General features: G+C 38.6%; 1 protein-coding gene across 5 annotated transcripts in view; it reads left to right on the top strand.

The window, feature by feature from the left end:
- LOC110285849 (membrane-spanning 4-domains subfamily A member 12-like) overlaps positions 1-14,053 on the top strand; it is a 23,361-nt gene that overhangs the window by 2,643 nt on the left and 6,665 nt on the right. For all 5 annotated transcript variants that reach the window (XM_021152302.1, XM_021152301.1, XM_021152298.1 and 2 more), the window contains 2 exons: positions 3,339-3,488; positions 13,911-13,967. In XM_021152302.1, the coding sequence (XP_021007961.1) occupies positions 3,339-3,488; positions 13,911-13,967 (207 nt within the window). The remainder of the gene's footprint in view (positions 1-3,338; positions 3,489-13,910; positions 13,968-14,053) is intronic.

Below are 14,053 nucleotides of genomic sequence, written 5' to 3'. Positions count from 1 at the left end.
ACACACACACACACACACGCACAGGATACTTAGGAAATAAGTAAGTTAAACAAAGTCACAGATTCAAGATAAATTGTGTTTTTATAAGATAATAATGAACATGAAGATGTCAATCCTTAAAGGAAAAAAATTACATATATTGAAGAAACCATATATAGGACTTGTGGTTTGAAACTGACCAAATACAAATGAAAAATTCGAATTAGATTACATCAATAAAAAGACATGTTTATAGACTGCAAAGCTCAACATAGTAAAGATGTTAGCACTCCCTACACTAGTATGGGTTTGACAAAATTCCTATTAAAATCTTAGCTATATCTTGTATATAGCTATAAATCAACAAAGATTATGTGGGAAGGAGAAGGAACAAAAACAGCTATATCAAAGTGGGACAAAGCACACTAGTTGATTTTTAAGACACTGCCTACAGTCATCAAGATTATGTGATACTGTCTAAATATAAGAAAAACACAGACAAATAGAGAAGAATACATAGTCCAGAACTAGACTCCACAGGTACGGCCAACTGATTTTGGGAATAGAAATTGTCTTTGTTTTTGAAAAGGGGTCTATGTAGTCCAGGGGGTCCTCAAACTACTAATCCTGCTTCCTAGGTCCACTGAGGGCCATTTTGGGTGTGAACTACCCTGGTTCAGTCCGTTGATTTTTTTTTTTCATAAAAAATGTTCAATGGACAGTTTTACATAGGAATAACACATAGAAACCAAGTATAAATAGAAACAATAAGCCTTAATAGACCCCCAACCTTTCAAGAAATTAGATGAATGTTTAAGAAGCTACTGCTCCCCCACTAAAGACAATGCCAGAATGGAAACTAAGGCAGAGTGAACAACTGATTCAGAGCAGCCAGAAGCAAGTTGTAACATGCTGCCCAGGAAGAAAAGTCCCAGGACAAGTGTCTCTTCCCATGGAGTTGAGCAGTCAATGCTTCCCACTTTCCAGAACTGAAAGAGGCTTGACCTAGCTTCATCTCTGTGCTGCTATAAAATGTCCTGGGGGCGGGGAACAACTTTAAGGGAGATGGGATTTATTCAGCTAACAATTCTAGGTCACAGCTAAGGCAGGAACATGAAATGACTTAGCATATCCCCAATGAAGAGCAAAAAGAAAATAACTGCATGTATGCCCAACTCTTCTACATCAGGGGAAGAGTGCTGCCCACACCAACTAATCAAAACAGGCTCCCACAGACATGCCCACAAGCCAACCTGATCTACGCAGCCCCCCCTGAGGCGCTCTCAACAGATGATTCCAGATATGTCAGGTTGGAAAAAACTCATACAAGGAAAGTATAAATATGACCATGCTGCTAATACCAAATAAGGTTTGTCGTAATACACTAGCAGCTTGACAGCACACCTGCCAACCAAGTGGAAACAAAATGAACTATACAAAGAACCAACCAAAACAGGAGCTGGTTCTTTGAGAAAATCAACAAGATAGATAAAACCCTAGCCAGACTAACTAGAGGACACAGGGACAGTATCCTAATTAACAAAATCAAAAATGAAAAAGGAAATATAACAAGAGAATCTAAGGAAAGACAAAAAATCAACAGCTCCAACTATAAAAGCCTATAGTCAACAAAACTGGAAAACCTGGATGAAATGGACAATTTTCTAGACAGATACCAGGTACCAAAGTTAAATCAGGGTCAGCTTAAGGATCTAAACAGTCCTATATCCCCTATATGCACTCACTGATAAGTGGATGTTATTCCAGAAGTTCAGAATTCTTCTTAGAAGGGAGAACAAAATACCCATGGAAAGAGTTACAGAGACAAATTTCGGACCAGAGACTGAAGGAACAACCTTTCAGAGACTGCCCCACTTGGGGATCCATCCCATAAACAACCACAAAACCCAGATACTATGGCAAATGCCAACAAGATCCTGCTGACAGGAGCCTGATATAGCTGTCTCCTGAGGACCTCTGCCAGTGCCTGGCAAATACAGAAGTGGATGCTCAGAATCATCCATTGGATGGAGCACAAGGTCCCCAATGAAGGAGCTAGAGAAAGTACCTAAGGAGCTGAAGGGGTCTGAAAGCCCCATAAGAGGAGCATCAGTATGAACTAACCAGTACCCCCAGAGCTCCTTGGAACTAAACCACCAAAAAAAACACATGGTGGAACTTGTGGGTCTAGATGTATATATGTAGCAGAGGATGGCCTAGTCAGTTATCAATGGGAGGAGAAGCCCTAGGTCCTGTAAAGGTTCTGTGCCCCAGTATAGGGGAATGCCAGGACTGGGAAAGGGAATGGGTGGGTTGGGTAGCAGGGGGAAGGGATATGGGATTTTTGGAGGGGAAACCAGGAAAGGGGATAACATTTGAAATGTAATAAAAGAAATATCTAATACAAATATATTTTTAAAAAGATTTGTCATAATAGATGATTAAAAGCCATTCCTCCTTGTTTCCAAAGTCAGCAAAAAATATAAAGAGACATTTCACTGAATAAGATAGAAGGCAAACAAGCATATAGAAAGACACTTGACATCACTAACACTTGTCACTGGAGACTGAGGACGGGATTATGAGCTAACACTCTGCATGTACTAAAGCAAACAGTGGCAGAGCCAAATGCTGGCAATGATGCAGACACGCTGATTCTCCCTTAACACTGATGGTGAGAATATTTTTTAAAAAGGTACTGACATTGTGAATTATATTCTAGCAAACTTTTTAATAAAAAACATCCAACTTCTATTAGACAAAAAAAAAAAAAATGCTCCTGGACATTTATCCTGAAGAACTGAAAACTAGTCTACATAGCAGTTTACAATTACTTACACATAGTCTCCATCTTCAAATGCCAATCAGATGAATATTTGAGCCAGATAGAATCACAGATACCATATACTGCTATAAAAAAGAGGAATAAATCACACAAAGATACTTCAGCTTGTTGAGTCTCCATGCTGTCACCCTGAAAAGACCAGCCTCTAAGGGTGTATTTAGAACCATGTCTTTTGTCCAACACTCTGGAGATGGTGTATTGTATGAGAAACAGATGACTGACTGATTACCAGGAGTTAGGAATGTCAGTGGGCAAGTTACAAGAAAAGGTAGAAATTGGAACATTTCTGTAGCGACAGATTTTTCTTGATTGTGCTTGATAAAACATGACAAAATGACCTAGGACTATATCGAGCATTGTATCCCAGCCAATGACCCCATTCTAAAGTTCTGTAAACTGTCACTACTGTGGTAGACCATCACCTTTCTTCTTCATTCCAGTGTTTGTCTTGAAGTGTGTTCCTTCTTAAGAGTTAGCTGGAATTGCAACAAAGAATGGCATCTTTTCCTTTCAGACCATACAACTAATGACAAGCCTGATTATACAGAGCCTAGGATACTTCTGGACATACCTGTTCTTTTCTCAAAGTATTGTATTTGGACTGGGAAGTAATTATCCTCCCATCATAGGAACTTCAGGATACACACTTTGGGCCTCCTTGCTTGTAAGTAACTTCATCTCTGATAGTAACTACTATATGTATTTCTTACATTTCATAGATTTTGATCCAAGGACTGTGCCACAGAGAGTACACAATCCTTGTTCACTAGGAAAACATCCCCACATCAACCTGAAAAAGGACAATAGCGATGTATTTTTTTTAAAACCCTTAGTTTATTACCTGCAATGTTCTTTCATAATAATATTCTACATTTGTTGAATATTTAGCCAATCTGTGCAGATTTTGTCTGCTGGATCTGGAATCTGAGGGCCTGAAAGAATGGGGTGGACTATAGTTGGATGTTGTAGACAACTTTTCTTTGGTTTCAGCGTACTCTTATATACAATTAAAACATAGAAAGCAGTAGTCCTAGGAAGGTTGAGTTCAGGAAAACACGTAAATAAACATCCATAAGCACCAACTAAATATTAACAGAGCTACCCTTTCCCAGAACTTTCTCAGAGCAGACCAATTTGAATGCAATTACCTGGCTTATACTATGGATTATATTTGGGAAGGCATGAAAGCAAGGAAAAGGCCATACCCAGGTTCAGGCTACACTGACCAGATTGGGTTCTATAGCTATGTTGTGACATTCAACAAGAATAAACATGTCTTGTAAATTGAATGTAAATATTTGTCAGTACAAAGTTATGTCAGAATAGTCCAGGAAACACAATGCGCCTGAGGTTAAAAAGCCCTTTCCATCTGGAGCCTTTCTCACCACTACCCAAGGCATTGTTCACCATGTATTGTTCTTTGGACAGAGTTCCAACACATCCCTCTTTTTGTATTTTTTTTTTAATTTTAGAACATTGATTTTTGTTTGGAGCCATCAATACCCTAAGAGAAGCACAAAAAATATAAGTACAACACTAGATGCAAGAATGTGCACAGGATGTTTTGTCACCAGGACTAAGGATCCATGCCTTGTACAGCATCAGCAGCACCTTCTGCTATTCCTTGTCCTGAAATTCCAGGCAACTGCTTAGAAAATATCTGAAATTCTTCATCCTGGTAGCTGGTGGTCTACTTCTTTAAATGGGACAGGACAATGGCCATCTGTAGGGCTGAGCAACCTGAAAATTCTGGAAACTCAAGTAATATGTTCCAGCATTATGGTAAATTTAAAAACTTACAGTAAATAAGTTAATAGCAAGAATATCTTGGGGAGTCATTCCCCATTTTTTTAAAGTTGTTTCATAAGGGTGGAATGTGTACATTCTACAAATGTTTGATCTGGTGGGTTATAAGGGATTTGAGTGTTATGTTGAATTTGCCATTCATAAGAGAATTTCTTAAAATTTCTACTAGTATAAGCAGGACCATTATGTTTTTTTAACTGTGTGGAAATACCCATAACAGCAAATTCTGCAGTCAGATAGAAATAAGAGCTTTGGAGAGTGTAATTTATCTAACTTTGAATGTTGAATAGTTAATAGTTTATCATGTTTTACAGTTTGACCATTCATATATAAATTGTTATGTAACTATCTTTGCTTGGGAAACAATGGTTAGCAACAGGAGCACCCAAGATCTCAGAGTCATTACATAAACAGGAATGTTATTCTCTTTCCACTTATCAAAGTAAAGCACAGGAGGATCGAATACACAAGCCCAGTGTGTCTCAGCAGTAACAGATTCATTCCACAATGACAGCATAGCAACATCAGTTCTGCAGCCACACCCTCCCCTCAAGATTCTGTCAGCTCTTTTCCTTCAGTCACTGATTCCTTCATCTGAGTCTTTTTTGGTAGAGAGGCTCTGTCCTTTGGGTATGATGTTTCTGTGGCTGCATCTTCTTCCTTTCTTTCAGGTGTAGTCTCTACAGATGCTTTGGAATCTCTTAGTCTATCTTCTACAGATGGAATGGGTCTTTCAGATATCCATATCAGCTTTTCAGCACCCTGAGGTCAAAAGACAAACACAGCCTCAGCTCCAGTGAATTAATGGAGCAGGGCCATTCAATTAGCCAGACTGTAACATCTCTCCAAAGACCATGACCCTGGCTTAACGGGGGGAGGGAGTATCAAAATGTTCTGCAGCAATAGGTCAATCCCTGCCCAAATTTTTTTAATTTAAGTATGCCTTCCAGTTTCCATTTGCACCCCATATCTAACCCTGTCCCACAGATCTCCATACTCAAATCCTGCCCGGAGAGAGCTGGTCTCCCAAGAGTGCCAACACACCTAAGGTCACAGCTTTCTGTATCCAAATCCCACCCAGAGAGTGCTGGTCTCCCAGGACTGCTGACACACCTATGATCACAGGCTAAGAGGCTCACAGGAGGGACAAGCTACAGTCACAGACAGCAAGACCAGCTAACACCAGAGATAACCAGATGGTGAGAGGCAAGGGCAAGAACATAAGCAACAGAACCAAAGCTATTTGGCATCATCAGAAACCAGTTCTCTTCCCACAGCAAGCCCTGGATCCACAACACACCAGAAAAGCAAGATTATGATTTAAAATCACATCTCATGATGATGATTGAGGACTTTAAGAAGGACATAAATAACTCCCTTAAAGAAATACAGGAGAACACAGGTACATAGGTATAAGCCCTTAAAGAGGTATTTCCTTAAGGAAATACAGGAAAATGCAACCAAATAGGTGAAGGAATTGAACAAAACCATCAAGGATCTAAAAATGGAAATAGAAAACAATTTTAAAATCACAAAGGGAGACAACCCTGGGGATAGAAAACCTAGGAAAGATCTCAGGAGTCATAAATGCAAGAATCACCAACAAAATACAAGAGATAGAAGAGAGAATCTCAAGTGCAGAAGATACCATAGAAAACATTGACAGAACAGTCAAAGAAAATGCAAAATGCAAAAAGCTCCTAACCCAAAGCATCCAGGATATCCAGAACACAATGAGAAAACCAAATCTAAGGATAATAGGTATAGAAGAGAGCAAAGATTCCCAATTCAAAGGGCCAGTAAATATCTTCAACAAAATTATAGAATAAAACTTCCCTAACCTAAAGAAAGAGATGCCCATAAACATACAAGAAGCCTACATAAACCCCAAATAGATTAGACCAGAAAGCCGGACAGTGGCGGTGCACGCCTTTAATCCCAGCACTTGGGAGGCAGAGGCAGGCAGATTTCTGAGTTCGAGGCCAGCCTGGTCTACAAAGTGAGTTCCAGGACAGCCAGAGCTATACAGAGAGACCCTGTCTTGAAAAATCAAAAAACAAAAAAAAATTGGAACAAAAAATAAATTCCTCCCATCACATAAAAATCAGAACACCAAATGCACACACACACACAAAGAAAGAATATGAAGGGCAGTAAGGGGGAAAGGTCAAGTAACATATAAAGGCAGACCTATTAGAATTACACTACACTTCACAGCTCTAAAGGCCAGAAGTTCCTGGGCAGATGTCATATAGACACTACGAGAACAAAAATGCCAGCCCAGGCTACTATACCCAACAAAACTCTCAATTACCATGGATGGAGAAAACCAAGATATTCCATAATAAAACCAAATTTACAAAATATCTTTCCACAAATCCAGACCTACAAAGGATAATAGACAGAAAACTCCAACAGAAGGAGAGAAACTACACCCTAGAAAAAGCAAGAACGTAATCTTCTTTCAACAAACATGAAAAAAGATAGCAACACAAACATAAAAATAACAGGAAGCAACAGTCACTATTACTTAATCTCTCTTAACATCAATGGACTCAACTACCCAATAAAAAGACATAGACTAAAAGACTAGATACATAAACAGGACTCAGTGTTTTGCTGCATACAGGAAACACACCTCAGTGACAAAGACAGACACTACCTCAGAGTAAAAGGCTGGAAAAAATTTTCTAACCAATGATCCCAAGAAACAAGCTGGAGAACCCATTCTAATATTGAATAAAATTGACTTCCAACCAAAAATTATCAAAGAAGATAAAGAAGGACTCTTCATACTCATCAAAGGAGAAATATATGAAGATGAAATCTCAATTCTGAACATCTATGCTCCAAATTCAAGGGCATTCACATTCATAAAAGAAACTTTATTAAAGCTCAAAGAACACATTGTATCTCACACAATATTAGTGGGAAATTTCAACACCCCACTCTCAGCAATGGACAGATCATGGAAACAGACTAAACACAGACACAGTGAAACTAACAGAAATTATGAAACAAATGGATTTAACATATGTCTATAGAACATTTCATCCTAAAACAAAAGAATATGCCTTCTTCTCAGTACTTCAAGATACCTTCTCCAAAATTAACCATAAAATTGGTCACAAAACAGGTCTCAACAGATACAAGAAGACTGACATAATCCCATGCATCCTATCAGATCACCATGGACTAAGGCTGGTCTTCAATAACAATAAAAACAACAGAAAGTCCATATGGAAGATAAACAACTCTTTACTCAATGATAACTTGGTCAGGGAAAAAATAAATTAAAGACTTTTTAAATTTTAATGAAAATGAAGCCACTATATACTCAAACTTATGGGACACAATGAAAGCAGTGCTAAGAGGAAAACTCATAGTTCTGAGTGCCTCCAAAAAGAAACTAGAGAGAGCATACACTAGCAGCTTAACAGCACACCTGAAAGCTCTAGAACAAAAAGAAGCAAATAAACTCAAGAGGAGTAGACAGCAGGAAATAATCAAACTCAGGGTTGAAATCAACCATGTAGAAACAAAGAGAACTATACAAAGAATCAGCAAAATCAAGAGCTGGTTCTTTGAGAAAATCAACATGATAGATAAACCTTTAGACTAATCAGAGGGCACAGAGACAGTAACCAAATTAACAAAATCAGAAATGAAAAGGGAGATATAACAACAGAAACCAAGTAAATTTTTTAAAAAATCATCAGATTCTACTACAAAAGCCTATGCTCAACAAAACTAGAAAATCTGGATGAAATGGACAATTTTCTAGACAGATAACAGATACCAAAGTTAAATCAGGATAATATAAACCATCTAAACAGTCCCATAACCACTAAAGAAATAGAAGCAGTCATTAAAAGTCTTCTAAAAAAAAAAAAAAAAAGTCCAGGATCAGATGGTTTTAGTGCAGAATTGTATCAGACCTTCAAAGAAGACCTAATGCCAATATTCTTCAAACTATTCCACAAAATAGAAACAGAAGGAACACTACCTAATCCATTCTATGAAGCCACAGTTATGCTTATACCTAAACCACACAAAGACTCAACAAAGAAGAACTTCAAACCAATTTACCTTATGAATATTGATTTAAAAAATACTCAATAAAATTCTTGCAAACCGAATCCAAGAACACATCAAAATGATCATCCATCATGATCAAGTAGGCTTCATCCCAGAGATGCAGCGATGATTCAATATAAGGAATTCCACTATACAAACAAACTCAAATGAAAAAAAAAACACATGATCATCTCATTAGATGCTGAAAAAGCATTTGACAAAATTCAACACCCCTTCATATTAAAAGTCTTGGAAAGATCAGGATTTCAAGGCCCATACCCAAACATAGTAAAAGCAATATACAGCAAACCAGTAACCAACATCAAACTAAATGGAGAAGCAATCACACTAAAATCAGGGACTAGACAAGGCTGCCCATGCTCTCCCTAGTATTCAATATAGTACCTAGCCAGAGCAATTAGACAACAAAAGGAGGTTAAAGGGATACAAACTGGGAAGGAAGAAGTCAAAATATCACTATTTGCAGATGATCTGATAGTATACTTAAGTGACCCCAAAAACTCCACCAGAGAACTCCTAAACCTGATAAACAACTTCAGTAAAGTGGCTAGATATAAAATTAACCCAAACAAACCCATAGCCTTTCTCTACTCAAAGGATAAATAGACTGAGAAAGAAATTAGAGAAATGGTACCCTTCACAACAATCACAAATAATATAAAATATCTTGGTGTGACTCTAACCAAGCAAGTGAAAGATCTGTATGAAAAGAACGTCAAGTCTAAAGAAATCAAGACAATCTCAGAAGATTTAAAGATGTCCCACGCTCATGGATTGACAGGATTAATATACTAAAAAAGGCCATTTACCAAAAGTAATCTACAGATTCAATGCAATCCCCATCAAAATTCCAACTCAATTCTTCACAGAGTTAGAACAATTTCAAATTCATTTGGAATAACCAAAAACCCAGGACAATGAGAAAACTATTCTCAGCAATACTGGTGGAATCACCATTCCTGATCTCAAGCTGTATTACAAAGCAATAGTGATAAAAACTGTGTGGTATTGGCACAGAGACAGGCAGGTAGATCAATGGACTAGCATGGAAGACCCAGAAATGAACCCATATACCTATGGTCACTTGATCTTTGACAAAGGAGCTAAAACGATCCAGTGGGAAAAAAGACAGCATTTTCAAAAAATGGTGTTTGTTCAACTTGCAGTTGGCTTGTAGAAGAGTGTGAATTGATCCATTCTTATCTCCTTGCACAAAGCTCAAGTCTAAGTGGATCAAGGACCTCCACATAAAACCAGATACACTGAATCTAGTAGAAGAGAAAGTGGGGAAGAACCTTGAACACATAGACACAGGGGAAATTTTCCTGAACAGAAAACCAATGTATTATGCTCTAAAATCAAGAATCAACAAATGAGACCTCATAAAATTACAAAGCTTCTGTAAGGCAAAGGACACTGTCAATAGGACAAAACAGTAACCAACAGACCAGGAAAAGATCTTTACCAACCCTACATCCAATAGAGGGCTAATACCCAATATATATGAAGAACTTAAGAAGTTAGACTCCAGAGAACCAAATACCCCTATTTAAAAATGGGGTACAGAGCTAAACAAAGAATTTTCAACTGAGGAATATCAAATGGTTGAGAAGCACCTAAAGAAATGTTCATCATCCTTAGTCATCAGGGAAATGCAAATCAACATGAGCCTGAGATTCCACCTCACACTAGTCAGAATGGCTAAAATCAAAAACTCAGGTGACAACAAATGCTGATGAGGATGTGGAGAAAGAGGAACACCCCTCCATTGCTGGTGGGATTGCAAGCTTGTACAACCACTCTGGAAATCAGTCTGGCAGTTCCTCAAAAAATTGGAAATAGTACTACCTGAGTACCCAGCTATACCACTCCTGGGCATATACTTAGAAGATGCTCCAACATATAATAAGGACACATGCTCCACTATGTTCATAGCATCCTTATTTATAATAGCCAGAAGCTGGAAAGAACCCAGATGTCCCTCAGCAGAGAAATGTATACAGAAAATGTAGTACATTTACACAATGGAGTACTACTCAGCTATTAAAAACAATGAATTTATGAAATTCTTAGGCAAATGAATGGAACTAGAAAATATTGTCCTGAGTGAGGTAAGCAAGTCACAAAAGGAACACACATGGTATGCACTCACTGATAAGTGGATATTAGGCAAAAAGCTCAGAATACCCAAGATACAACTCACAGACCATATGAAGCTCAAGAAAAAGGAAGACCAGAGTGTGGATGCTTCAGTCCTTCTTAGAAGGGGGAACAAAATACTCACAGAAAGTAGAGGGTGGGAGGGACTTAGGAGAAGAAATAATGGTGGAGGGGGAAAATGGGCAGGATCAGGTATGAGAGGAGACTGGAATGGTCGACAGAGGGTCAGGAAATTGAACGGAGGTGAATGGGGAATGGAGAACTGGGGGTAGCCACCAGAAAATCCCAGATACCAAGAAAGCAAGAGGCTCCCAGGACCCAACTGGTATGACATTAGCTGAAATACCTAACACAGGGGAGGGAGAACCTGTAGAGACCATATCCAGAGGTTAGGCAAGGCCACCCGTTGAGGGATGGGGCCACCCACTCATCTCCAAATTTTTAACTCAGAATTGTTCCTGTCTAAAGGAAATAAAGGTACAAACTGTGGAGCCGAGACTGAAGGAAAGGCCATCCAGAGACTGCCTTAACTTAGCACCCATCCCATATACAGACACCAAATCAAGACACTATTGCTGATGCCAAGAAATGCTTGCTGACAGGAGCCTGATATAGCTGTCTACTGAAATGCTCTGCCAGAGCCTGACAAATACAGAAGCAGACGCGTGCAGCCAACCATTGGACTGAGCACAGGGGCCCCAGTGGAAGAGTTATGGAAAAGATTGAAGGAGCTGAAGGAGTTTGCAACCCCATAAGAAGAACAACAATATCAACCAACCAGACCCCCCCAGGGCTCGCAGGGACTAAACCACCAACCAAAGAGTACACATGGAGGGACCCATGGCTCCAGCTGCATATGTAGCAGAGGATGGCCTTATTTGGCATCAATGGGAGTAAAGGCACTTGATCTTCTTAAGGTTTAATGTCCCAATGTAGGGGAATTCCAGGGTGGTGAGGTGGGAGTGGGTGCGTGGGTGGGTGGGAGAACACCCTCATAGACACAGAGGAAATGGGGATGGGATACGGGGTTGTTGAGGGGAAGCCAGGAAAGGCGATAACATTTGAAATGTAAAAAACAAAATATCCAATAAAAAATTTTAAATATTATTGTATATAAAATACTGTATGTAGGCATACTACCATAGTCCTGCTCCTTTATTTTAAAATAATATTTAATTTTCCATTAGTTCTCTCCACAGAAGTTTGACCCTGAGAATTATGTGGAATGCTGCTATGGGTTATATCAAACTGTTGGCAAAATTCCTGAAAAGGCTTGGCCTTGCATGTAGGAACATTGTTAGTTTTTAAATATCTTACAGAGGCACTAAATAGCAGAAGCAGTAGTAAGTTACCCAAAGTATTTAACAAAAAAATAATAATAATTTTTATGAGAAATGCTCATTTAAAGAGTTACTCCGATTTTTACTTTTGTAAACAAATATTTTAACATTTTATTAATTTTTCATAGAAAACAAAGTATCATTCAAGTAATGTACAATAAAAACAGGAAAACAGCTCTTCAGCTCTTGTATGGCAGTAGAACAAACTGTGACGTGTTGTGCTACTTCCTTGAGCATGCAAAGGCCCAATATCAGCACGGAGGCAGATGTAATCACTAACACTCCTTTTCTTTCGAAAGGGATGGAAGGCAGTCTAGCATTGCAGCCTTAGCATTCGCACATGTCAGTTGCTCAGCAATAAGAATTTCTGCCTCTCATCAGTCATAAAAGACAACTAACCGCCTGTAAAAGTTGAGGAAAACATCTCAACGTGGCTCATCAGGATCTTCTCTAATTTTAGAAAGTTCCTCTGTCTTTTTTCCAGAATCTGGTAACTTGTGCCAAGTGTCCTCATTCCCAGAAACAAAGGCACTCCTCTTGGGAGTGGCAGCACACCTCCCTTCTCCCATTTGTTCCAGGCATCATTACAGTCCTCAGGTACAGGAGGATGTAATATTTCAGGCGGGGCAGACAGCCAGGAGCACTCATCCTCGGAGGGAGCCGACATTTCTATTTCCATTTTGTCCTATTTGGACCCTTCTGACCTTGTACTGGAACCTTTTAGCTTGTAAAATAAACGCCTTGTGTCTCATTATCTAGCTCATCATACTCATGTAAATAATGTCATAGCCTTTTCTAAATCCTTTGGCTCATCACCATTTACTGTTTGTATAATACAGACCAATAACCAAGTCACCCAGAATTACATTGGAATACTCTCTCCTTGTCTATAGACTTTCACTATATATTTTTTTTAATTTGACCCCACCCTCTGGGATCCTGACCGCCCTTTTCAGGAAACCAAGGATTATGTTGTTATTAAGTCGCAACATTCTTGTAGCTGGGCTGGAGACATTGTAGCACTATTCTTTTTTCTTTAAAAAAAAAATTTAAATGATGTATTGACTCAATATATGGTGCCGATTTCCCTACTTTTGGCCCCATGTTACTGCCTGCTTACCTCCCCTTGCAGGGTTCCTTGTGTCCTTGGGTAGCTTTTCACTCAGGTCCTGTTCAGGCACCACTTACCAACTTTTTAGCCAACCTGTGCAACTCTTGTCTGCTGGACCTGGGATCTGAGGACATGAAAAGAATGGAGCAACTACAGTCTACATTGTTAAAGGGACATTTGATACTATTTTTTTCATATTATTGTTTCATAATAAGAGTCTACACTGTAAAAGGACTATTTGATACATTTTCAGCCAATAATAAGAAACACAAGGAGCATTTATGGAAGCCAAAATCTGTTGGATGCAAATCACTTATGCAAGTGAGATGCTAAAGTCATTTCAAGGTGTCCCTGGATTCCATTCCTACTATAAGTGTACCATTAGTGTCTCGAACCTTCATAGCTTTCATCTTTATAAATATAAATCTTGAATTACTTCTTGGCTTGTTTTCTTAGTAGTCTCACTAAGAAACTAAGATACTAGCCCTCCTGTTATAGCATTCTAAAATTATCTTGAATTTATGTATAGACATAATTACTGGGCAATAACAAATGTGGTCTTTGCTTCCAGTTTAGCCTATCAGGAAGTTTATCAATAATACTACAGAAGAGACCTTCAAATCATACGGTAAGTCAGAACACTTAGAGATCGGTTCTGGAAAATTTTGTCAGTAAAAGAACGAAATTTTCTTTTTCTTTTTCTTTTTTTTTTTT

The sequence above is a fragment of the Mus caroli genome, chromosome 19 (assembly GCF_900094665.2).
Source record: "Mus caroli chromosome 19, CAROLI_EIJ_v1.1, whole genome shotgun sequence".
Classification (NCBI taxonomy): domain Eukaryota; kingdom Metazoa; phylum Chordata; class Mammalia; order Rodentia; family Muridae; genus Mus; species Mus caroli.
Note: the sequence above shows the minus strand (reverse complement) of the source record. Positions and strands in the feature narration are given on the sequence as shown.